Consider the following 24,052-nt stretch of genomic DNA (forward strand, 5'->3'; position numbering starts at 1 on the left):
TCAATATAGGTTTATATAGGCACAGAGTCTGGTTGAATAACAACTACTAGTTATTGGGTTCAACCAAACTACTTAATAAGCCTAGTTAACTTGCACCACTTAATTAAGGCACTAATATATAATATATAATATATATATTATTACGGAAAATCTTACAGTTGGTAGGATAGTTCTCTCTGCTCTCCAAAAGAAATTGCGCCATTTGGGTGAACTTTCAAATTTCATAGTCTATTCCAACTTAGGAAGTCTGGTGTTGCCTATAACTGGTTTTAAGAGAATATGGTCCCCTTATGTCTCCCTTCCAAAACCAAGAATCCTCGTAACCAATGGGGATGGGTGTTCTCAAAATCTGACTTATATCGTCATCTTCAAATATGACAATTAAAATGTCAGTAGTTTGAATCATATTGTTGGCGCTATTAGAGAGCCAAGGGTCCCGCCAAATATTAGTTGCCTTCCGGTTGCCAATCGTACCACGACAACCATCTAACAACAAATTTTGAGTTGCCCATATGTTACGCCAACAATAACTCGAATTGGGTCTCAAGCCCGCCTCTAGGAAATTAGGAATGTACCTAGCTATCGTCCTCTTCAAATATGACAATTAGAATATCGGTAGTTTGAATCATATGGTTGGCGCTACTAGAAAAGTACCTAGCTTTGAACACTTGGGTGACAAGGACTGAGTGATTACTAATTAGTTAAGAACTGTCGGTCTTGCTTCCTTAATAAAGCTAAATTAAAAACCTAGAGATGCTTAAAACGTATTTCTCCAGTCCTACTCCCCCACCAATATTTGTTCATAAGCCGCTCAAGGGACTCACAAAAAGTTGTTGGGAGAAAAAGAACACTCATAGCATAACTAGGCATTACTTGAGCTACACTTGTCAGAAGAACATCTTTACTAGTCTGGGACAAAAACGTCATATTCTAACTCCCTAAGGATGGCACAATTTATGTTCAACAAATTAAAGGCAAAACCAGCCTTTTTATTACACCTTATCAACGATGGTAAACAAGATATTTGCCAACAAGGTCATCTGATGGGGTTACCTCCAATATCTCCGCCGCTATTTCCTTATCTTTTGCCCTCGTGTTTATGCTAAAAGTGATATGGAGTACATGATTTGTTGAAGTTGACTAGCTACCCAGATAATCTTTCATATTCTTTTAGACACTTCTTAACCTTGGTCCCCTGCTTCCTTCTTGGTCGTTGGCTTTGAAGAAGATAAGACTATCATATGAATAGATGTGAAACCGCGGGGAGCACCCCGAGTAACACAACATCCATGTATAACACCATTTCCTAGACATTTTAAAGCATTAGAGAAAGCCGTTCGCGCACATGATAAAGAGATAGGGGGACCTAAGTTGAGATTAAAAAAAATAATTAGGTTTTAAATAAAAAATTCAATTCAAAAAAGACCAAGTCGAAATATTTAACGTTTGATGTTGGACATTATTGTGCCTAACATCCTAACATTTTTATCACTTAATTAAAACAAATATTTATAAAAGAATAGTTAATCAATTATTGTTCTTGGTTCAAATATCATAAAGGGAAAATTGTAATTTATCCCCTTTCATAATATGTCAATTATCAATGTCACCCTTGAATTATTAGTGGTGTAAATATTGCCCCTCAATTTTCAAAAACAGTACATATATTGCCCATCCCATGGTGTAAATATTGCCCCTCTGTCGGTACGGGAGGGGCAATATATGTACCGTTTTTTAAAATTGAGGGGCAACATTTATACCACTAATAATTCATGGGTAACATTGATAATTGACATATTATGGAGGGGTAAAAATTACAATTTTCCCTATCATAAATATAGTTAGAATCAAAATAAATAATTAATTATACATATACATCGACATACGCGCACATACATATGTGTGTAATAGAATTTTGCATCGAATGCATGAAAGATGACTTCTTTTTTTTTTTTTCATTTTTTCTTCATTTTCTATTCCAATGTTTAGAGTAAGAAATGAGAAGAAGAATAGCTTTTATATATAATTATTAAAGTATTTAAATAAAGTAGTGGGGTAGTACTAAAAAATAAAAAGTAAAGTAGTGGGGTAGTAAAAATATAAACAGATAAACATGATTATTGGAAACATATATAAATGATAGTATATGGTGTATAATTGTCAAACCAAAAACACCAACTTAATACCAATAGGGGGTTTGTATATAAGTATATAACTCAAAACCCTGAAATGATCGATTAAGTGTAATTATACATTAAAAAAAAAATCTCAAACCACAATAGCAACAAACAAAAATCAAGGCACTAGCAACAAACAAAAAGCTAGGTACTTATTACCTAACAAAGTTAATTATCACTTAAAGCCAACCATAATAGGCTAATAGAAACCAACTGATTAGAAGACTCACAATGGGGATTAGGGACCATGGTCCAAATGTCCAATGGCCTGCAGCTTAGCTTGCCTTGTGACTAAAAACTAAGGTTGAATGTTAGGTTGGAGTGTTGCCTAAAAACAAAAAGTTGTCCTTTTGTTTCTCTTTGATTGATACACAATGTTGTTTATACTCTAATTTAATTCATCTCATCTTATCTAAGAAAATGACACGCAAGGTGTGTGTATATATATATACACATAGTGGTTCAAATGATGTCAGAGTTTAATTTCCTATGCGACTGGTGCAGATTGCACAATTAGATATGCATAAATACACCACACAGTGTTTGAAAACTCACCACCATGAAATGCACCCGCAGGCCAAAAAATGCATCACACCTAATGGTGCATTCTGAACACTTTGTGGTGCATTTATGTGTACCACATGGGAAGCACTAGTTTTTCTTATGCGCGATGTGCAAAAAATAGGTGTCCAATATTAGTATTTTGTATTAAAATTTTAAATTTATTTAAATTTTAATATAGTAAATAATAATAATAATAATAATGTAAAATATTTTTATAAATTGAATATTTATATTTTAAAAAATAACTAACATATAACTCTAATATTTAATGTATATATTATTATTATTATTATTATTATTGAAAAAGTTAAGAAAATATATGGTGGTCGCATGTGCATATATAGTAACAATAGTGGAAAAAATAACATAAGTTATAACGGTATGGGTATATTTGTCCGAAATATTATGTAGTACAACTTTTATCTCATAATTTACAAAAAAAAAAAAAATTAATTGAAAAAGTGGACATAAATTAAATGAGGGGTATAACATTCATTCACATTTATTATGTTTTTAGATATGTGTGTGTGTGTGTGTATATACACACACACAAAGACGGAGCTATTGTGGGGGCAGCTGCCCCCACTCACTCCAACCCCACCCCATATATAGCCTTTGTATGTATATATGTATATATAGTACATGTTTTAATATAAATATATAAAAACAGATATGATAATCAATAGAGGGACTAAACGAGGTGGTAGAAGCGCGTGTTGTTGTCTTGTGAGATGTTGCGTGTTTGATAAACAACACATTTTCTTTTTGGCGCTTTTTATGATTATGACTTTATAATTTGTGACTTTTTATGGCTTTATATATATATATATATATATATATATATATATATATATTGGGTTTATCGAGGCAAACCCCACTCCTCTTCCGAGTATGTGAGTAAACCCTCGCCCTGTGATCCTAGCCGGCAAAGGACCACAAGGAGGTTAACCAGCCTAGGTTGCCCATAGCTGACCGGCTCAAACCCGGGTGGCAGACGGTTTCGAACTCAGGACCTCACGGCCGCGAGCGTCTTGGTCTTGCCACTCAGGCTGCCCTTACGGGCTATATATATATATATATGTATGTATGTATGTATGTATGCATGCATGTGTAAATCTATCATTGAGGTGATTGAATCTTTTTTTTTTTTGTCACTTCAATTATAGCTATCTTTATGTGAAATGAAATCAATACATTTTTACGCAATTTGATTAATGATTAGTGAGTTGAACAAAGTTGCAGTAGCATTTGGAATTTTATTTTTTGAGTGTTACTGATTCTGTTATAATGTAGTATCTGTTCATAACATTTGGAATTTAAATATTGCAAGATTTGAAGTTTCTAAGTAAAGCATTAAACATTTACAAAGTGAAAATTAGAAGGGCATGCGTCTTCATTCGACCCTACAAAAGACTATGAAGTAGTTTTTTTTTTTGTTTTTTTTTTTTAAGAGTGCTACTGACTCTATTATGTTTTGTAGTATCTGTTCATCTATACTTTTTCAACCTAATGAAGCACAAAGAGTCAATATCGTCTCCACTGAGGCTCGATCTCATGACCTCCCACATGAGAGTTTTTTTTTTTTTTTTTTTTTTGGAAATAATAAGATTTGACTATATAAATTAATTATTTGAGTCGAGTTTAACAATGAGGTGTTTTGGTAAATAGCTGTTAGTTGATTGAGTTAGTCGATTTGATTAGTTGATAGTATTAGCTGATTGTAAAAAGATGTTTGATAAATTAATTGTTAGCTTATAAAATGACTTTCTTAAAAACTTATCGAAAAGGTTACTTTGAACAATTTTTTGAATTTTAGCATTTTAGAGCAATAAGCTCTTACAAAAAGTTAATTAATTAATCATTTATATTGAATATTTAACTGAGTCAAATAACTAATAATAATTAAATAAGTTAAAATTAGTTGATAAGTTCACTATGTTACCATCCATGCCCTGTATATATTAGTACTAGTTTTATGCGCGTATGGGTTAATGCCCAATGTTTATATTTAAATAAATATTTGAAAGTATATCAATGCAGGATTATATAGGAGAAGTTTATACATGGATAATTGAATGTCGAATTTTTTTATTTAAATATCTAACTCAAAGTATATGAATCCAAGATAACATAGAAAATTCATTATAATTATTACTAAAATAAATGTTTGCAACCTTGTAAAATCGATAGTCTAAAATATTTGGTCTAAAAATGATAGTCTAAATAAATACTACTTTTCATTTGAATTTTTCTAAGTGTTCTTAATTCTCTTTTGAGTAACATTGTCATTGTCTTCATCTTTACTATTTGTTCTCTTCCTTTTTGTTGGTAGTGTGTTATTTGCAATTCGGTTATTGTTGGTAGCATAGATGACAACGTCATGCAATGAGATTATGATATAGGAGCTATGGACTTTCCTTTAGGTGTTCTGCTTGGGGTTCATTTGGTTCAACCATTATTGTTGAATGAGTTATTGTGGATAAAGAAATCCATAGTTTAAGAAAAAAAGATTAAAATTAATAAAAATTTGAAAATTTAAAATATTATATATTCCAAAGATATTAAAATGTAGTTTCTCGCTTCAATTTGCTGGGTAATGGGTTATTTGAGTACTTTCATTGTCAACAAATCCCCCAAGTAGTTAATATGATTGGTTTCAAACTATTCTTTTTTATTTTTTTTCATGGTATTAAAAAATACATATGTATCATTTTTTGGTGTAACTACTAATTTATTTAATTCAATAAGAGTAAAATAGAGCAATTCCGCTTCAATTTGTTGGGTTATTTGAGTACTCTCTTTGTCAACCAATCCCCAAGTAGTTAATATAATTAGATTCAAATTATTTTAAAATTTATTTTTCATAGTATTAATAAAATACTTGGTAAATAAATATATAACATTATTTTGTACTATCACTTTGATATTTAATTACAAGATATTGTAAAAATAAGATAGTGGACAATGTAATGAATATCAATTGATAAATTTAAATGTAAAGAATCTTTTCATGAGAGAAAATAAGGAAAATATAACTAATGAAATTATTTCTCTTATTTAATTTAATTTTTTGATAATGAATAATTTTTTCAAATAAAAGTATTGTAGACACATAATTCTAAATTAAAGAAATACATATTTATCATTTTTTGTTGTAGCTACTAATTTATTTAATTTAATAAGAGTAAATAGAGTGGTAGCTACTAATTTATTTAATTTAATAAGAGTAAATAGAGTGAGAAACTTAATTTTATTTAATTTAATAAGAGTAAATAGAGTGAGAAACTTAATTATGTCAAATTTAATAAGAGTAAATAGAGTGAGAAACTTAATTATGTCAAATTTGATTAGAGTAAATAGAGTGAGAAACTTAATTATGTCAAATTTGATTAAGGTGAGGTTCGAACCAAAGATCTTTCTTATAGAAATTAATGGGTAAGTTAAAAGTTAACGGAATATTAACAGAGAAGAGAATATTTAACGGAAAACTTAACGGATAATCATAAAAGTAAGGTTAAATTAGGTAATCTCTATTAATAATATTAATCTGAATTATCTTAACCATATATTTGATTAAATAATTCATCTGAATTATCCATTTGATTAAATAATTTGACCGCCATTTTTTTCTACCCATTTTAGCCCTAACTCTCTTTGACTCTTATTAGTATAGTAGATAGATATTTATTTAATAGATGAGTTGACCAAATTTACACATTTACACTGAAAAAGGAAAAGAAGAAGAAGAACAAGGAGAAAAGCTAGCGTTATAATAAAATGCTTTATTTTGTGATCTGTACACTTTTTAATGTAAATATTCCTTAATAAAATGAGTTTGTTTGACTCTATAGGAAATGTCTTTTCTTGTCTCTTTCATAATAATTCATATATATTTGAAAAGCTTAGTTGAACTAAAAAGTACCACTAATAATTCATATATATTTGAAAAGCTTAATTGGACAAGTTTATAGCACATTAGTACTAAATGAAAATGTAAGAAGATCTAACTTCTTCTAAATAATAAATACTTTTATTATAATACTTGTGACGAATTAATTTTGATTTGACATGAGACGTGTGTATAAAATAATATGAGTTTATTGAGCTCACTCTTAAATATTCTTTTAAAAAAATATTATCAATACTGTTAATTTACATAGAAGAGAGTGATTTAGAGTGAGTTCAAGAGTAAGTATGCTTTTTTCAAGAGGTCAATTAGATGAAAATACGATTGGAGCAATTCATCATTCTAACCACAAAAATTTTAACTGTGAAAGGTAAATATCGTGTATACGGATAGTGCAATTGGAGCAATCTCATTGCCAATGCTCTTTCAAGTTAAATTTCAAACATAATGATTTTCGATCTTTTCAATCAAGTTACTTTACAAAAAAAAAAAAAAGAAAAAGAAAGTGTCTAAAAATGTGACTAAGAGAGCATTAAACATGCGTTCGTTCTAACTATTCTTCTAAAAGTTGTTTGGATAAAGTACAATTAGAAGGATCCAAAGTTTTAAAAAAAAAACTCAACTACAAATGTGTTAAGATCATGCAAAAATAGTGCAATTATAGCTCTCTTACTGTCACCAATTAGAAGAATCCAAAGCTAAAAAAACTCAACTAAAAATGTGTTAAGGTCATGCAAAAATAGTGCAATTAGAGTAGTCTTACTGTCACCAATTAAAAGGATCCAAAGCTAAAAAGTTCAACTAAAAAAGTGTTAAGGTCATGCAAAATGAGTGTAATTAGAGTTGTCTTACTGTCACAAATTAGAAGGATCCAAAGCTAAAAAGCTCAACTAATGTCACAAATTAGAAGGATCCAAAGCTAAAAAGCTCAACTAAAAAAGTGTTAAGGTCATGCAAAATGAGTGTAATTAGAGTTGTCTTACTGTCACAAATTAGAAGGATCCAAAGCTAAAAAGCTCAACTAAAAAAGTGTTAAGGTCATGCAAAAATAGTGCAATTAGAGCTGTCTTACTGCCACCAATTAGAAGGATCCAAAGTTTTTTTTTTTTTTTTTTTGAAAACGAAGGATCCAAAGTTAAAAAAGCTCAACTAAAAAAGTGTTAAGGTCATACAAAAATAGTGCAATTAAAGCTGTCTTACTGTCACCAATTAGAAGAATCCAAAGCTAAAAAACTCAACTAAAATGTGTTAAGATCATGTAAAAATAGTACAATTAGAGCTGCCTTACTGTCACCAATTAGAAGGATCCAAAGCTAAAAAAAACTCAACTAAAAAAGTGTTAAGGTCATACAAAAATCGTATAATTAGATCCATCCGACTATCACCACTTTTCTAAATACACTCTTACGTAAATGAATACAAATAAGATAACATGATATGATGCTTTTTATAATAATACGTAATGAAGGGCATCTAAATTTATTACCGGAAAAAGATGAGATTTTTCATTAAATTAGGGCATGAGCCAGAAGCCATTATTATCCTAATTGAAAGTGTGATGACCAAAACTTCCAAAGCTGCTTGACACCAAGACACACAACGTGAAGAGTGGGAAAAGAATGGACACATAGGTGAGGTCCCTTTTTACTTCCATAAGAGTAGCAGTTCTGTAGATGGTATTGTGAGGGTGGGGTTTTGCCTTTTGTGGGAGGGAGTGGTGGGGCTTTTGCACACAATTTGAGGGATTAGCACATCGCTCTCCCTGATAAAAACGCCCACTACTCATTATTGTACTGCAAAAGCAAGAAAGCAAGAGAGAAAAGAAAAAAATAAAAATGAAATTTTTATTGATGTCAAAAAACCAAACAGTGGTAAAATAAAATGTAAAGAGAGAAGCATCCCTCTCCAGTCTCCCCCAAACACTTTTCTCCCTCAAAAAGTACTTGTCTTGGTTGGTTGGGTGGGAGAGAGCTGCTGGGATTTTGAACCTCTGCCTCTTTTCTTTTCACCTCCCCCCAGTTGTCCATGCAAAGATTGAGAGATTGCTTTCTCTGTAAAGTGGATTTTGTGTGTTGTGTTGTGATTGTGATTGTGTCTGTGTCATATGTAATGTAAATTCTTGGATTTGTACTGTATAGCAGGAGAGAGGGGGGAGTTCTTGGTAGGTCAGAAAGATGCCCAGGCCAGGACCTAGACCATACGAGTGTGTGAAGAGAGCATGGCACAGTGATATGCATCAACCCATCCGAGGCTCAATCATACAGAAGATTTTCAGGTAATGGGGGTTTGAGTTTCTGCTGGATTTTTGTTCTTGGATTTTTCTTTTTTAGGGTTTTTGAATGCCCACCAACTGTTTGATCAGAGCTGTACACGAGAGACACAGCGCTGTTACTAAGAAGAACACGGAATGGCAGATAAAGCTTCCAATTGTGGTCTTCAAAGCTGAGGAAATAATGTACTCCAAAGCTAATTCCGAGGTTAGTCTTCCTTTTTTACCTTTTTTTTTTTCCTGTTTAATTTGTTATGATGTGTTGTGTTTTTGGCTTGAACTTTTCTAAATCAATCAGGCTGAATACATGGATCCCGACACGCTCTGGGATAGGGCTAACGAGGCCATTGATGTGATAATTCGGAGGGACGAGAGTACGGAGACTGGGCAGCTCTTGCCTCCTTGTGTTGAAGGTATTAGTTTTGCATCTTCATATAATTGTGTGCAAAGTTTAAAACTTTCTGGTTTTGGATTGTTTACCAGCTAGCTAGCATATTGATTAATCGATTCGAGACCTGTAATATGCGTTTGTTTGTCATGGACTTTGGTGTTCAGCTGCTCTTGTTTTGGGTTGCGTTGCTGAAAGGACATCTCGGAGCCAGCGGAATTGTAAACCAAGGAATTACCTTAGCCCGAGAGCTCAGGAACCTTGTTCTGTACCTCCCAAAGTTTTCAATCCAAGTTCAAATGAGCATAACCCAAATTCACTGTCTCCCCATTCTTTGAGTCAACCAACATTTCGGAGACCAGCACATCTGAATTTGGTAACTTTGGCTTCAGAATCTAACAAGTCCATAGCGCCTAACATCAATAGTTTTAGTGCTTCGAGTGTCATGAATCAAATTCTTCACGCGGAGGGTAACACTCCGGTAAGCATGGGTTCAGTATATCCTTTGTATAATGGTACCGGCTTGGAGCCTAAAGTCACCCAAACAGGCTTCCGTGAGCCTCAGAGCAATGTGATTGTTGGCAAGCCTATTTACCCATCAATTATGGAGCCTGCTGAAGTCAACTGTTTTCAGAGCTTATTCCCCAAATATATTGATAATCATGCTCAAGATGAAAGAGCAGTTCTCAGTGGAGGACCTCAGGAAGAATGTGATTTGTCCTTGAGGTTGGGTCAATCTTTAGACCATGGCTTGCATTTGGGAATGGCTTCGGCTAGCGGTGGCCCTAACCTGAGGCCAAGTGATGATTCTAATGAAAGAGGCAAGTCCAAGGTTATATCTACCATTAATGACAGAGATTTTTGTTTCTTTAGAGCAGAATCTACGAATGATCCTTCTAGATTGCCTACAAGTTGGCGGAACCCAGAGGGTGAAGGTCAGGATATGGAGTCAATTCTTAGGAAGCGTAAAATGCCTTTTCATAACGCTGTTGATAATTCACAATTTTTCTCGCAAGAGGGTCGCACTTTCAACCATTTCACTGGTCAAATGAAAAGACCAGGTTTGTAGACAATCGGCATATGTTGTATTATAAAGTTTTTGAGGAAGAAAAATTTGAGATGCCATATACTTTCATCAAAGTGCCCATTGCTGCTTCTGCATATACTGCTTAACTATGAAGATTTACGTTCTGTTAGTAAAGAGAAGGCAATAGTACTAAAAGAGAACAGAGACAAGAAAAGGATGCTTCTTATCAAATTAGGGGTTAATTTTACTGATCGTTACTGCACTAACTTATTAAACTGACAAGCTGAATTGGGATTTGGGAAGATGCCATTAGGGTGTGTTTTTTGTTCAGAATATTGAGCTTCATTAACTAATGCTAGAGAACATAAGCTGATAGTGTATTGAGCATGTCATGAGGTTGTCTAATGATAAGAAAGAATTTGCTGAGACTGTTTGCTGAGATGCCCTTCCTGCGTTACTCTTGATAAACATTATTTTACTAGCCCTGTGTTATGAAGTTCTATAAATTACCAGACATCTTGTTTTGTGATTGAAGTACTCATACAATGAAAGCAACTTGTTCCTGTTTGTCATTGGAAAACTATTATATCGGTTGAACAATGAATCATGAAAATAAGTGGTTATGTAAAGTATTGCATTACAATCTTCTGATGTAAATTACATGGAGAATTTTCACATTGATTTTTTAATGGCAAGGCAGATTGTGAGTATGCAGTTTTATCAGATTCTGATGTAATTAGATCTTGGTGGTTAGGTTTTGTTTTTTAAAGTTTATGTTGAGAAGGAAATCTGATAATGCATCATTCACATGCCTGCATTCATGATTTGCTGACTTACAACTTACAAGTTGTACATTTTTCTTCTGACATAATATTATTTTATGTATTTGTATTTTTATTTTTTAGTTTGAAGTGAATATTCTTTTGAATTCCCAAAATATGTAATGCGGCAGAAATGGCTATGGGCTTCTTGAATGTTCTACCATTGCCTGTTGGTCCTCTTTGCTGTAAACTAGAAATGTGAAAATTACTGAACTAGAAAACATGGACCACAATCTTGGGATTCTATTATTGTATTATTTTATTTATTTATATTGAAGAAATGGGATCCAGACCTTAGCTAGGAGATGGTTGTCATCTTCATATTGACAATTAGAAACTTGACTAGCCAAAAAGTCTGCTGAATGCTGATACAAACGAACAGTTTATCTTTCTGTATTGCAAACTTCCTTTGGCAATAGCCACTTTGGTTTTTACTTTTGTGTCTAGATTATCAGTTTGGGGCTGAAACCGCCACCAAAATCCTCCTTTTACAGGTTATTAATTTGAACAAGATAGCCTTTCTGGATATCGAGACACTTTCAATCTGTCATGTTTTAGGGTTCTCCTGTTTTATTATTAGTATTGTGCATAATGTGTTCTTTCTAGTTGATAAATTTTCATATACAGGGTGTGGAGTATAACTTCTTGATTGTTTCAGCATGTTAAAGTGAGAAACCGAGAGGCCAATGTCTGATAGGGTTTCTTAGTACAACTTGGTTTTCCGTTATCCTTTGATTAACTCAAATACTGCACCATGGAACCTAGGATTTACTGCATGGAATGTGTCGAGTTACTGCTACCTTCTCTGCAGTTTTTGCGGTAATGATCTCCGAAAAGTTACCAGATAATACCTGAGTGTTTATGGTCTGAGATTTTGAAGCTTGAGTGTTTGAATGCATGATGAGTTGGAAATCTGAATTCTGATAATGCTGGGGTCACTAGCATGTTTTGCATTCATGAATCATGATCCTTGGCTGACCAATTGAGTTGTACCACCTTTCTTCTCCAGAGCAAAGTTATTAATGCCTGTCCTTATATTTTAATGTGCTTTTGAGTTCCATAAATATATAATGTGCTTGAAATGGTAATTACCTTCTTTGAAGCCCTATCATTGTCTGTCAATCTTTCTGATACATCTTTGCTATCTGCACCCTTTTCTTTCAATCTTCCATAGATGCATGTAAGTTGTTGCATTATAGATACCCTTTGGCTGAGGCAAAGGGCAATGCCCCTTTTGTTGTTAAATGTCCTCTAGCTACAAATGTGGATTCTCTTCACTATATTAGAATCTCGAGGCCGCGTTTACTTCAATTCTTAGTTTCATTTCTTCTTGTTTTTCTCTAGTTTCTATTTTTCAAGAAAATGGAGAACTTATTTGGCTAGTAAGTTAGAAGATATGCACAAATGGAGAACTTATTTGGCTAGTAAGTTAGAAGATATGCACCGCTGGAGAACTTATTTGGCTAGTAAGTTAGAAGATATGCACCGCTTCAATTCTTAGTTTCATTTCTTCTTGTTTTTCTCTAGTTTCTATTTTTCAAGAAAATGGAGAACTTATTTGGCTAGTAAGTTAGAAGATATGCACCGCTTCAATTCTTAGTTTCATTTCTTCTTGTTTTTCTCTAGTTTCTATTTTTCAAGAAAATGGAGAACTTATTTGGCTAGTAAGTTAGAAGATATGCACCGCGACAATGTGGGGGTTTGACTAAAAATGTTCTCCATTTAAAAAAAATTTGAAAACAGAGATTCGAACTTCATATTGCTCCCACGGGGACCTTTGGTAGGGTCATTAGAAGACGTTAACGATCAGAGGAGATGAAGACTTATTTTCTTGTGCGCAGAATGTATAGGCAAATGTAGGAACTTGTCGTTCTTAGTTTCATTTCTTCTTGTTTTTCTCTAGTTTCTATTTTTCAAGAAAATGGAGAACTTATTTGGCTAGTAAGTTAGAAGATATGCACCGCGACAGAACTTATTTGGCTAGTAAGTTAGAAGATATGCACCGCGACAATGTGGGGGTTTGACTAAAAATGTTCTCCATTTAAAAAAAAAATGTGGGGGTTTGACTAAAAATGTTCTCCATTTAAAAAAAATTAGAAAACAGAGATTCGAACTTCATATTGCTCCCACGGGGACCTTTGGTAGGGTCATTAGAAGACGTTAACGATCAGAGGAGATGAAGACTTATTTTCTTGTGCGCAAAATGTATAGGCAAATGTAGGAACTTGGGGATTGACAAGGTGATTTATTTTCCCCCGACACCTTTTGACTAGGGGCTTTGGAAGCTTAGGATTAGTTTAACATAAGTTTGGATATATAATGTATAACCAAAAAAAAAAAAAGAATTAGAAGATGATTATGGGATATGTATGTGGTGATAATGAAATCCCTAATGGGTGGAAGATGGAGTTGTGCAGTGCATTGAAGTCTTGCAGTTTGTGCTGACCATTTTACTAGTTAAAGCTTCCACTGCAACTACAACCACCATGACACAGAATCCAAGATTTCAATTAAACAATCTTGCTCAAGTAGATCATAGGTACTAAGAATTTATTGCATTACATGTATTAAACCCAAATTAATTTCACATTTTGCTCCATCAATTATAGGTAAAATTTTACTTTTGATCCTTATCTTAAAATGTGCCAACAATTTTGATATGTTGAGTATGACAACTGACAAGGATCAGCTTCACTTGAGTTGGTTGGACAGTTATTTTGGTAATTATAAGATTTCAAATTCTATGGGAGCTGCATATTAGATTATTAGCAAATCTTCTTAGTTTGACTTCATTCGAGTCCTATTGAGTGGCCTTCTTGATTTATGTCAGTCAACTACCTAGACTGATTCACCTAATTGTGGTTCTATTGTTCAACCTTCCTAGTTTGAGCCGGTCAGCTATGTGCAACCTAAATTAATTTATTTCATTGTGATTTTATTGGCCAAGTTTCTTGGTTTGAACTGATTAATTATGGATAATTTAGACACATTTATCTCCTTGTGCTCCTTTGTTAGCTAAGATCACAAAACAAACTTCATTCAAATGTGCATCATTTGCAACGGTTTTTTGCTTTCTCGTGGTATCTCATGTGTTAATTAATTATGGTCATAAACCAACAAAACATTGTAATCATGATAAGGCAATTAAACAAGGGCATTTTGTTTTCTTTCCATTTCCCACACCAACATGCCAGCTATATTTATATTACCTTGTTAGCTATAATTGCCATATAAGAGCAGGATCTCCAAGAACACTTTCACGGGCTTCATGGACAAAACCATGGCCAACCAAGACTTGCACGTTGCACTTTCTAATGTATGGAAATTCCAGACAAGACAAAAGCTTTGGCGTACACTCGTCAGCTTAGGCTTTTCTGAAAAAAAATACAAAAGATTAACATTATATTATGATGACCATCATTAATACAAAAGTATTGGTTGGATTCAATATTATAATATGTATTTTAAAAAAAGTTGTAAAATATGTGTATGGTTTGGAAGATCACGCACAAACATGTAACTTTTCTTGGGTGATACGAGGGAAATCCACAATTACCACTCAAGAGTATTTGCAAAGTAAATTATGAACTTGGCGGACTTGACTGAGAAGGTGTTGAATAATTAAATTTTAGAAGTTATGACATTCTAATATCAGAGTCATGTTGCTTCCCTTAGGCCAATCCTTTGGGTTGGGACACAACATGTAGCTTTAATTTGCCTGTGAGTTAAGAGTGTGTTTGGAAATTCGGAAAATGATTTTTGAAAATCATTTTTTGAGTTTCTTGTGTTTGGAAGAAGGTGGAAATTGAAGTCAACGGAAAATGATTTTCACTCAAAGGGAAAATAACTTGATTTTTTTTTTGGGAAAATGATTTTCTCAATCCAACTGTTTATTCTTTTTGGATTCATCCGAGAATGCTTCTTCGGCTTTCTTCCGAGAATGCTTTCTTGGCTTTCTTCCGCCATCCTCTGCTTTCTACCTTGACTGGTTTCCGCTGAAAATTAGTACAAATTAAACCAGAAACCAGTAGATCATAAACTAGTCTGGTTTAGAAACCTGTTTTTGTTTTGTTTTTCTTTTTTTTTTTTAATTTTGTTTTTTATTTGAAAATTTTGAATAATATATCGTGGAATTCAAATTATGGTTACATGTATGTATCAATGTGGGGTGTGGGTACAAGATCTCTGGATGTTCCTCTGATTTTTCAATTGATGTCTTGAACACTCCATTTAAAGGCCTTCGGATTTCAATTCAAGTGGCTTAATCTTCAAAGAAGAACTTATATGTTTGTTCTTTTGAAGGGCCTCCGGGCTTGATCTTCGATCAACGGGAGGTTTGGATTAACATGATAGGCATGATGTTCATGGAGGAGCTTTTTTACTTTCAAGATCATGAGGCTTTTATTTTCATGATCATGATCTCTAAATAAGCTTCAAAGCTATTTCTATGATTTTTTCCTATGATGATTACATAGAAATGAGAGGTCCTATTTATAGTTATAGGATATAAGAGTTTTGATAGGAACCTTTGATATTAGCCAATTAAACAAATTAGATAATATCAAAATTATCCAAAATATATGAAATATACTAATATTAAAAATAATCCAAATTTATCAAATTTTCTATGTCAACAAATACCCCCTCGAGACTTGCTTGTACACCACTTGAGAGCATATACGTACCACTCGAAAGTATGTAGTGCAAAGAAGTCTCGACACTACAATACAGTTAAAGACATAAGGCCGTTTCAACTCGCGCCTAGAAGCCTTAAGGGAAATGAAACCGTTTTAACTCGTGCCAATGAACCTTAAGGAATGAGGTTGTTTTTAACTCGTGCTAAGGAGTCTTGATGGATATTTAGCCATTTTAATTCGTGCCAAGGAGTATCATTTAGCTTCCTCCATTTCAAATTTCATACAGGCTTTGCCCCCAATATTGGTTGAAACATATGTGCCTATGAAGAGATGAGAGGCAGAGCTAGCCCACTGGGCGTGCCAAAATATGTGAACGCAAAGTTTTGAATAATATATTGGAATTCAAATTAGGGTAACATGTATGTATCAATATGGGGTGTGGGTACAAGATCTCTGGATGTTTCATTGATTCTTCAATTTATGTCTTGAATACTCCATTGAAGGACCTTTAGATTTCAAGTGGCTTGATCTTCAAAGAAGAACTTATATGTTTGTTTTTCTAAAGGATCTCCGGGTTCAAATGACTTGATCTTCAACTAGAGGTTTGGATCAACATAATGAGGGTGTTTGGTTACCAATTGATCAGCCATTTTCCAGCTGGTTTGACCAATTTTGGCGAGCCAAAATTAGTGTTTGGTAAAAGAGCTTGTTTAGATAGCTAATATGGCCAATAAGCTGATTTTCAACAAGTTGTTCCCAGTAGCGTTTTTACTCAGCTGATTCCATTTCCTCTACAATGCCAAAATTATCCCTTGATCTTTTGCAAAACAAATCAATTTGATCTTCAATCCAAAACTCAGACATATTCCCAAATTAAAAATTAAAAATAAAGGCGAAAAAAACAGTGGAAAACATTCATCTCCTCCCCTCTCTCAGGCAGCCATGGAACATATAAACACAAGAAAATTTGCAAATTAAAAGTAAATAAAAAATAATGAAAACGACTATTAACCCATCATAGAAATCATCTTCTTCTTCAAAACTCAGAATACACAACAAACAAACAAACTATATTTTTTAATTTAAAAAAAAAACATCAACAATGGAAACAACTAACCGACTCATCTTCATCTTCACTGTAATTTATTATTATTATTATTATTATTATTATTTATTAAATTGTAAAAGTACTTAAAATTTAAGAAATTAGCACAATGCCCTTATAGGTCATTTTACATACAATCAGCTAAAATTAAACAGCTAATTTACCAAACACTTTTCTATAACCAGCTAATACAATTAGCTGGTCAAACCAGTTAGCAGAATCAGTTATTAACTATCAGCAAACTCAATCAGCTATCAGCTATCAGTTGTTTGTCAAACACCCCCAATATGCATGATGTTCATGGAGGAGCTTTTTGCTTTCAAGATCATGGGGCTTTTATTTTCATGACCGTGATCTCTAAATAAGTTTCAAAGCTATTTTTATGATTTTTTCCTAGGATGATTACATGGAAATAAGAGGTCCTATTTATAGCTGTAGGATATAAGAGTTTTGATAGGTTCAAACTCCTTTGATATAATCTAATTAAACAAATTATATAATATCAAAATTATCCAAAATATATGAAATATACTAATATTAAAAATAATCCAAATTTATCAAATTTTCTATGTCAACAGCAAGCAAATTGTATTACAAGTGCAAATAAGATACATTACATGTGCAAGTAAAATGTACACTGAGCATTAATACAAAATGCACTTAATGTTGTAACTAGTTGCACATAACATTATAGCTAGGTGCACCTATGTGCATTAATGTTAACAACGCAAATTACTTGCACTTGTAAGTGAAAATAAGTGCACTTGTAAGTGATTTTATTTGTAATTTTTACTTGCAAATGTTCACCAGCTACTTGCACTTATAACACATTTACATGCATCAAAGTTTGAGTTATTTACGAAAATGCCACCACGTCGTTTATTTAAAATTGCATATGATTCATTGATCTGGACACGTGGACAGCGGTGAATAGTTCTTATTTTTCTCCTGGGCGAGTGTTCTCACCTGAGCGCATATATATATGCCGGCGCGCTCAGGTGCGGACGGTCGCCCAAGAAAGAAATGAGAACGCTTCGCAGCCGTCCACGTGTCCAGATCAACGAATCGAATGTAATTTTAAACAAACGACGCGGTAGCATTTTCGTAACTAACTCGAACTTTGGTGCAAGTAATTGTGTTATAAGTCACCTAGTTTCACTTACAAGTGCACCTATTTTCGCACATATTTTCACTTACAAGTGCAAGCAATTTACCTGGTTAACATTCATTCACCTTGGTGCAACTTAGGTGCACCTAGTTATAACATTATGTGCACTTAGTATTGATGCTCAGTGTACAATGTACTTGCACCTGTAATACATTTTACATGCACTTCTGCACCTATTTTCACTTACAAGTGCAAGTAATTTACCTTGTTAACATTCATGCACCTGGGTGCAACCTGTGAGCACTATTATTATTATTATTATTATTATTATTATTATTATTACTATTATTATTATTATCATCATCATCATCATTTATTCTTCAGTTTATATTATATATTTTGTATTCTAGTGATTGTAGTTTAGTCTTCAACTATAGCCGGTAGAATATGGGGGTCCTTGGTATACTCTGTTAAAAGGACTCTTTCTCTGTAATCGTTTAAGGATTTTGAATCTATTGTCTAATCCAACCTAGGTGCACCTAGTTATAACATTAGGTGTACGTAGTTATAACGTTAGGTGCAATTACATCCATCTGGACACGTGGCGCGCTGCGAAGCGTTCTCAATTCTCTCCTAAACAAATGGTTCTCACCTAAACACGATCATATATATATATATATATATATATATATATATATATATATATATATATATATATATATATATATAACACTTTCTTCCCAAATCATGAGTCCGACATGTATATGTAAGCTAAACAATGGGCGGCGATTTAGATATGGTTAAAAAGCAAGAAATTGTGTCATGGAGTTGTTATGACTTGGTAGGTAGGTTTTGATCAATTCAAAAAGCAAAAGTGTAGACTCTATATAACGTTTTCCTGGGTTTTAATTGGCCTTTAAATCTATTCAGATCTGATATCAGCATTTGTACTAAGTCAACTCCATTCATGAGATTCACAATGTTTGGATAAACTTTAATTATTTTTTGTAGAAAATGTAGTTTGGAATTTGTGTTGATCACACTATGATAGAGGGTACATTAGTCATTTTATTGCTAAACAGAGTATAAAATATGCATTGTAAAACTTGAGTGCATGTAAGATAGTTAGGGTGATCGAGCATGAGAGTAAAGCTATTAAAATGGGTCTAATTTGTCAGATTGGGTCTATTTAATCTGTTTTAAAGGTGGGCTCAACCCGTGTAATATGCGTCCGAACTCGTATAACTCAATTATCAATCACACTACCTCCAAGGTTATTCAAATATATGTTGTAGTTCAATTGGCTTAGCATTTGAAAATATTGTTTAGTGAAAGAATTATACTCTTAAGTCTTAACCATTCAATAAATCTTATCTTAATAAGAGCAATTATGCTAATAATATTTGTTAATTAAATTTAATTATTTTGTATAATTATATATTTATGTAATATATATATATATATATATATATATATATATATATATATATATATATATATCTCTTTCTTCCCAAATCATGAGTCCGACATGTATATGTAAGCTAAACAATGGGCGGCGATTTAGATATGGTTAAAAAGCAAGAAATTGTGTCATGGAGTTGTTATGACTTGGTAGGTAGGTTTTGATCAATTCAAAAAGCAAAAGTGTAGACTCTATATAACGTTTTCCTGGGTTTTAATTGGCCTTTAAATCTATTCAGATCTGATATCAGCATTTGTACTAAGTCAACTCCATTCATGAGATTCACAATGTTTGGATAAACTTTAATTATTTTTTGTAGAAAATGTAGTTTGGAATTTGTGTTGATCACACTATGATAGAGGGTACATTAGTCATTTTATTGCTAAACAGAGTATAAAATATGCATTGTAAAACTTGAGTGCATGTAAGATAGTTAGGGTGATCGAGCATGAGAGTAAAGCTATTAAAATGGGTCTAATTTGTCAGATTGGGTCTATTTAATCTGTTTTAAAGGTGGGCTCAACCCGTGTAATATGCGTCCGAACTCGTATAACTCAATTATCAATCACACTACCTCCAAGGTTATTCAAATATATGTTGTAGTTCAATTGGCTTAGCATTTGAAAATATTGTTTAGTGAAAGAATTATACTCTTAAGTCTTAACCATTCAATAAATCTTATCTTAATAAGAGCAATTATGCTAATAATATTTGTTAATTAAATTTAATTATTTTGTATAATTATATATTTATGTAATATATATATATATATATATATATATATATATATATATATATATATATCTCGCATTATGTTTATTACAATCATTGATTAATAATTAAAACGTGAGTTTGCACTAATACGTGTGTCTGTGTATGTATGTATACATACATATTAGTTTTTTTCTACGCGCTTTGCACAAAAACTTGTGCCTAATATTTTAACTCAATTAGCAAATCACTTTGAAATAGATAAAATACATTTGTGAAGATATGATAAATATATCATTTATATTTGATTAATATATTTTTTTAATGCAGGGTAGGTCAGCAGTAACCCCCATAAAATAAAATAAAAAATTATAATTTTTTGTTATATGTGTGAACAACTTAGTTGGTTCTTAGATAATAAATTGTGAGAAAAAGACATATAATTGAGCCTTAACTACCACAATGTGGAGTTTACCCAATGTAGTGGGCTCGTTATGAACACGAAATTGATTCTCCCACATCGTCAATTCACTGTTATCCTTTCACTATTTCGAGTGCCCTTGGTGTTACCTCCAAACATAAACGAGTATGCACACCAACCATTACCAAAATTATATTATCCATGATTGCCTAAAAAGAAACATCTAGACATTTGAAGGGCAAATTATTATGTGGATCCGGGTCCACCTTACAAGGTAGATCCGATCCGAATCTAAAATACACAATTTATATATTGAATATTCACAATTTATATACTAAGTTGACAATTAAATTTTACAATTTACATACTGAATATTTACAATTTGAAAAGTATGTAAATTGTGACAGATCCACCTTATGTCCATGGTATAACTATTGCATTTGAATGTAAACCTAAACATGAACCTGAACCAAATAATATAATATAATTGATCTGATGCATATAGCAAGTGTGAACAAAGAAAATTGAATTATATATATATAATTCAAAATTCTGATTACATGATGTATCAATGCGGTGTGGGTACAAAATCTCTGGATCGATGGTCCTCTGATTCTTCAATTGCATGTCTTGAACAGTCCATTGAAAGGCCTCCGAAATTCAAGTGACTTGATCTTCAAAGAAGTGCTTGTATATATAGCTTGTTCTTCATTGAAGGACTTCCGGGTTCAAATGCCTTGATCTTCAATGGAGATTTGGAGCAACATTTGACATAATTTTCATGAAGTGACTTTTACATTTAGTATCATTTTATTGTAATATATGTGAATAAGCTTCAAAGAAGTGCTTGTATATATTGTTAAGCAATCAAGGTTGGCAGGCACTTGTAAATGCTACTGCTACGAAATTGAAGTATGAGGTCTGTATTTAAGTCCGCTATAATATAATAATATTCCAATTTCCAAGTCGATCATGCTGGAGTAGTTGGAGAATAGATTAATATATAATAATCCAATCAAATCATCAAAAATAGAAATGCTTAGAAGATTTAAAATCCCTTTTTAGTGTCCGAATTGAATAAACAATCTTGTATTTCATGTACACTGGTTGCATCGATGTACTACGTAGTAATTAGAATCAAATCAGAAAATAAGAAAAAAAAATGTAAATGAATATTTTCTTTTCATTTCATAATTATAAAATACACATGTTACATATTAATTTTATTAGTGTTAAAAATAAGTTAAATTCACTATAATTATATCGCAAATTAAAATTACACACATGCACACAATTTGTTTGAAAAATGCAAGTTGTTTAATTGATATTGGAGGTTGAAATTTTGAATTATATTAAATTAAGATTTTTAAACATATATCTATTATATATAGAGTGGACGAATGGGCTGGCCCGTTTGACCCACCACCTAGCGGGCAATGTTACAGATTCTATACTCCGTTCAAAAAAGGCCTAGCTCGCCCTATTTTCTCTCTTGTCCATTATGGGCCAATCCGTATTGGTTGGTATGACCTATTTTCCCATCTCTACTTAAAAGAGGTTAGACCGAAAAATGTATCTAAGATAATATTTATATTAAACCTAAGACACCTATGTCGTGATGACACTTTAAAAGTGGATTGATGCGATACTCTCTAATTGAATGTTGTGAGTAGTCGAGCAGGTGGCATGTTAGCGTGTCATATTGTTATGGTGGCCCATGCCAGATTGAAATAGACTTTTTACTTTTCTTTTATCTTTTTCTAAGTAGTTACATTAGCCGCTAAACAATATAATTATAAGAAGATATAAAAATATAAAATGAAACGATAATTATTTATTCAATAAAATACATAGAAGTATCAACAATACATGAAATGCACCACCCTAACACATAATCCACAAATCTCTCAACTCCAAGATGAGTTTTATTATTAACATACAAAAATCCCCTATAGACCAGACAGTAAAATATGCTCTCTATCTATCACAACACTGCCAACAAAAGTGGCAAAATTATTAGGCCCGAAAACAACGTTGCACTAGTGGCGGCAGACGGCGGCGGCGGAGGTGGGGGAGGAGGCGAATTAAAGCCCGGAGAAGGGATGGTTCCCGGCGGCGGGGGCGGCGATCCGTTATTATTATTAGTGGAACCAACGTTGACCGTCAGTTTTTGACCCTGGGAGCAATGGACCGTGCAAAAGTAGTAGTGGAGGCCGGTAGAATTGAGTGGAATACTTACCGGGCCGTTATTTTGGACGTTTGCATTTGCGGGGTTGCACGAGTCATAATCGTTCTTGTTGTTCACTGTAGCCACCGTGTGTAGTCCGGTGTTGAAATTGAATACTGCAACAAGTAGTCGCCGTGTTGTTCACTATATATGAAGTTGAAGGTATATTTTGCAAATACCCAAAGATAAAGGGCTAAAATTACTAAAACTGCATAATTGTAGGACTAAGAACACAATTTTTCCATTTAAAAATGGTAGAGAAAATGGTCAAATACACCCCCGAACTTTTAAAAGTTGCAATTAGGTATATTAACATGTCCATTTAATGTATCAAGATACAAATACAAAGTCACTAGTAGGTTGTCCGGTAATATTCTACTGACAAAAATTGACGATGACGACCAACACATCGCCAGAGAAGGGTTGGTCGCCTTCTCTGCCGACTAGAGATGGCGGCCAGTTTGGTTGCCTTCTCCATCAACGGAAATGGCCTGGCAACCAATCAGTTGCCATCTCCAATCGACTAGAGAAAGCGAGTAACCCTTCTCGGGCAACGTGTTGGTCACCGTTGTGGGTTAGTTTTCGCTACCGTAATATGGCCGGATAACCTAGTGATCTGTTATTACAGGTCACTAATAGGTATTTGGGTCTTGATGTACTAAATCGATATGTTTATGTACCTAATTGTAACTTTTAAGAGTTCGGGGGGCTAATTGACTTTTTACTTTGTAGGTAAAATTCAGGAGTGTATTTGATCCTTTTTCCTAAAATGGTATAATTGACTGCAAAGTTACATATAAAATTTGACCTAACTTTTCACTTTGAAGTACTAAAATTGTAATTGCGGTACGTAAATTGAATGTTCACAATTAATAAAACGCGTGTATATATGTCGAGATACTAATAAAATTGTAAGTATACAACATGACAATGATAACGATGTGTTTACCTAGGATATCTCCGGTGACAAACTGGTGCTGGTTGGCCCAAGTAGTGTAAGTACTAGAATCTCCATTAAAAGGTGTAGACCAGCCAGAACTATCCCCAACTGTGTATGTTGCTGCATCTGATCTTTGTACATTAGTTACAGCTGACAGAAACACTGTCATCACCACCAATAGTTCCATCATTTTACCCATTTTTCAATGGTGTTCAAAGGTTTCAGGTCACCCCTGAGCTGTATTATTGTGGATGAGAAGATGAGGAAAGTGATGAGGCCTGGAAAGGG

General features: G+C 33.1%; 2 protein-coding genes across 2 annotated transcripts; one reads left to right on the top strand and one right to left on the bottom strand.

Annotated features, from left to right (window-relative positions):
- The first annotated feature begins 8,448 nt into the window (after window positions 1–8,448).
- On the top strand, window positions 8,449–11,055 carry LOC116000954. Its single transcript, XM_031240833.1, has 4 exons — window positions 8,449–8,923; window positions 9,011–9,125; window positions 9,216–9,330; window positions 9,473–11,055. The coding sequence occupies exons 1-4, from the start codon at window positions 8,823–8,825 to the stop codon at window positions 10,372–10,374; spliced, it is 1,233 nt and encodes a 410-aa protein (XP_031096693.1). The 5' UTR covers window positions 8,449–8,822; the 3' UTR covers window positions 10,375–11,055.
- Window positions 11,056–22,405: 11,350 nt separating this feature from the next.
- LOC116001770 (cucumber peeling cupredoxin-like) lies at window positions 22,406–24,052 on the bottom strand. The gene is made up of 2 exons (XM_031241707.1): window positions 23,774–24,052; window positions 22,406–22,940 (listed from the first exon to the last, which is right to left on the bottom strand). The coding sequence occupies exons 1-2, from the start codon at window positions 23,961–23,963 to the stop codon at window positions 22,582–22,584; spliced, it is 549 nt and encodes a 182-aa protein (XP_031097567.1). The 5' UTR covers window positions 23,964–24,052; the 3' UTR covers window positions 22,406–22,581.

This window comes from Ipomoea triloba, chromosome 13 (genome assembly GCF_003576645.1).
Source record: "Ipomoea triloba cultivar NCNSP0323 chromosome 13, ASM357664v1".
Classification (NCBI taxonomy): Eukaryota; Viridiplantae; Streptophyta; class Magnoliopsida; order Solanales; family Convolvulaceae; genus Ipomoea; species Ipomoea triloba.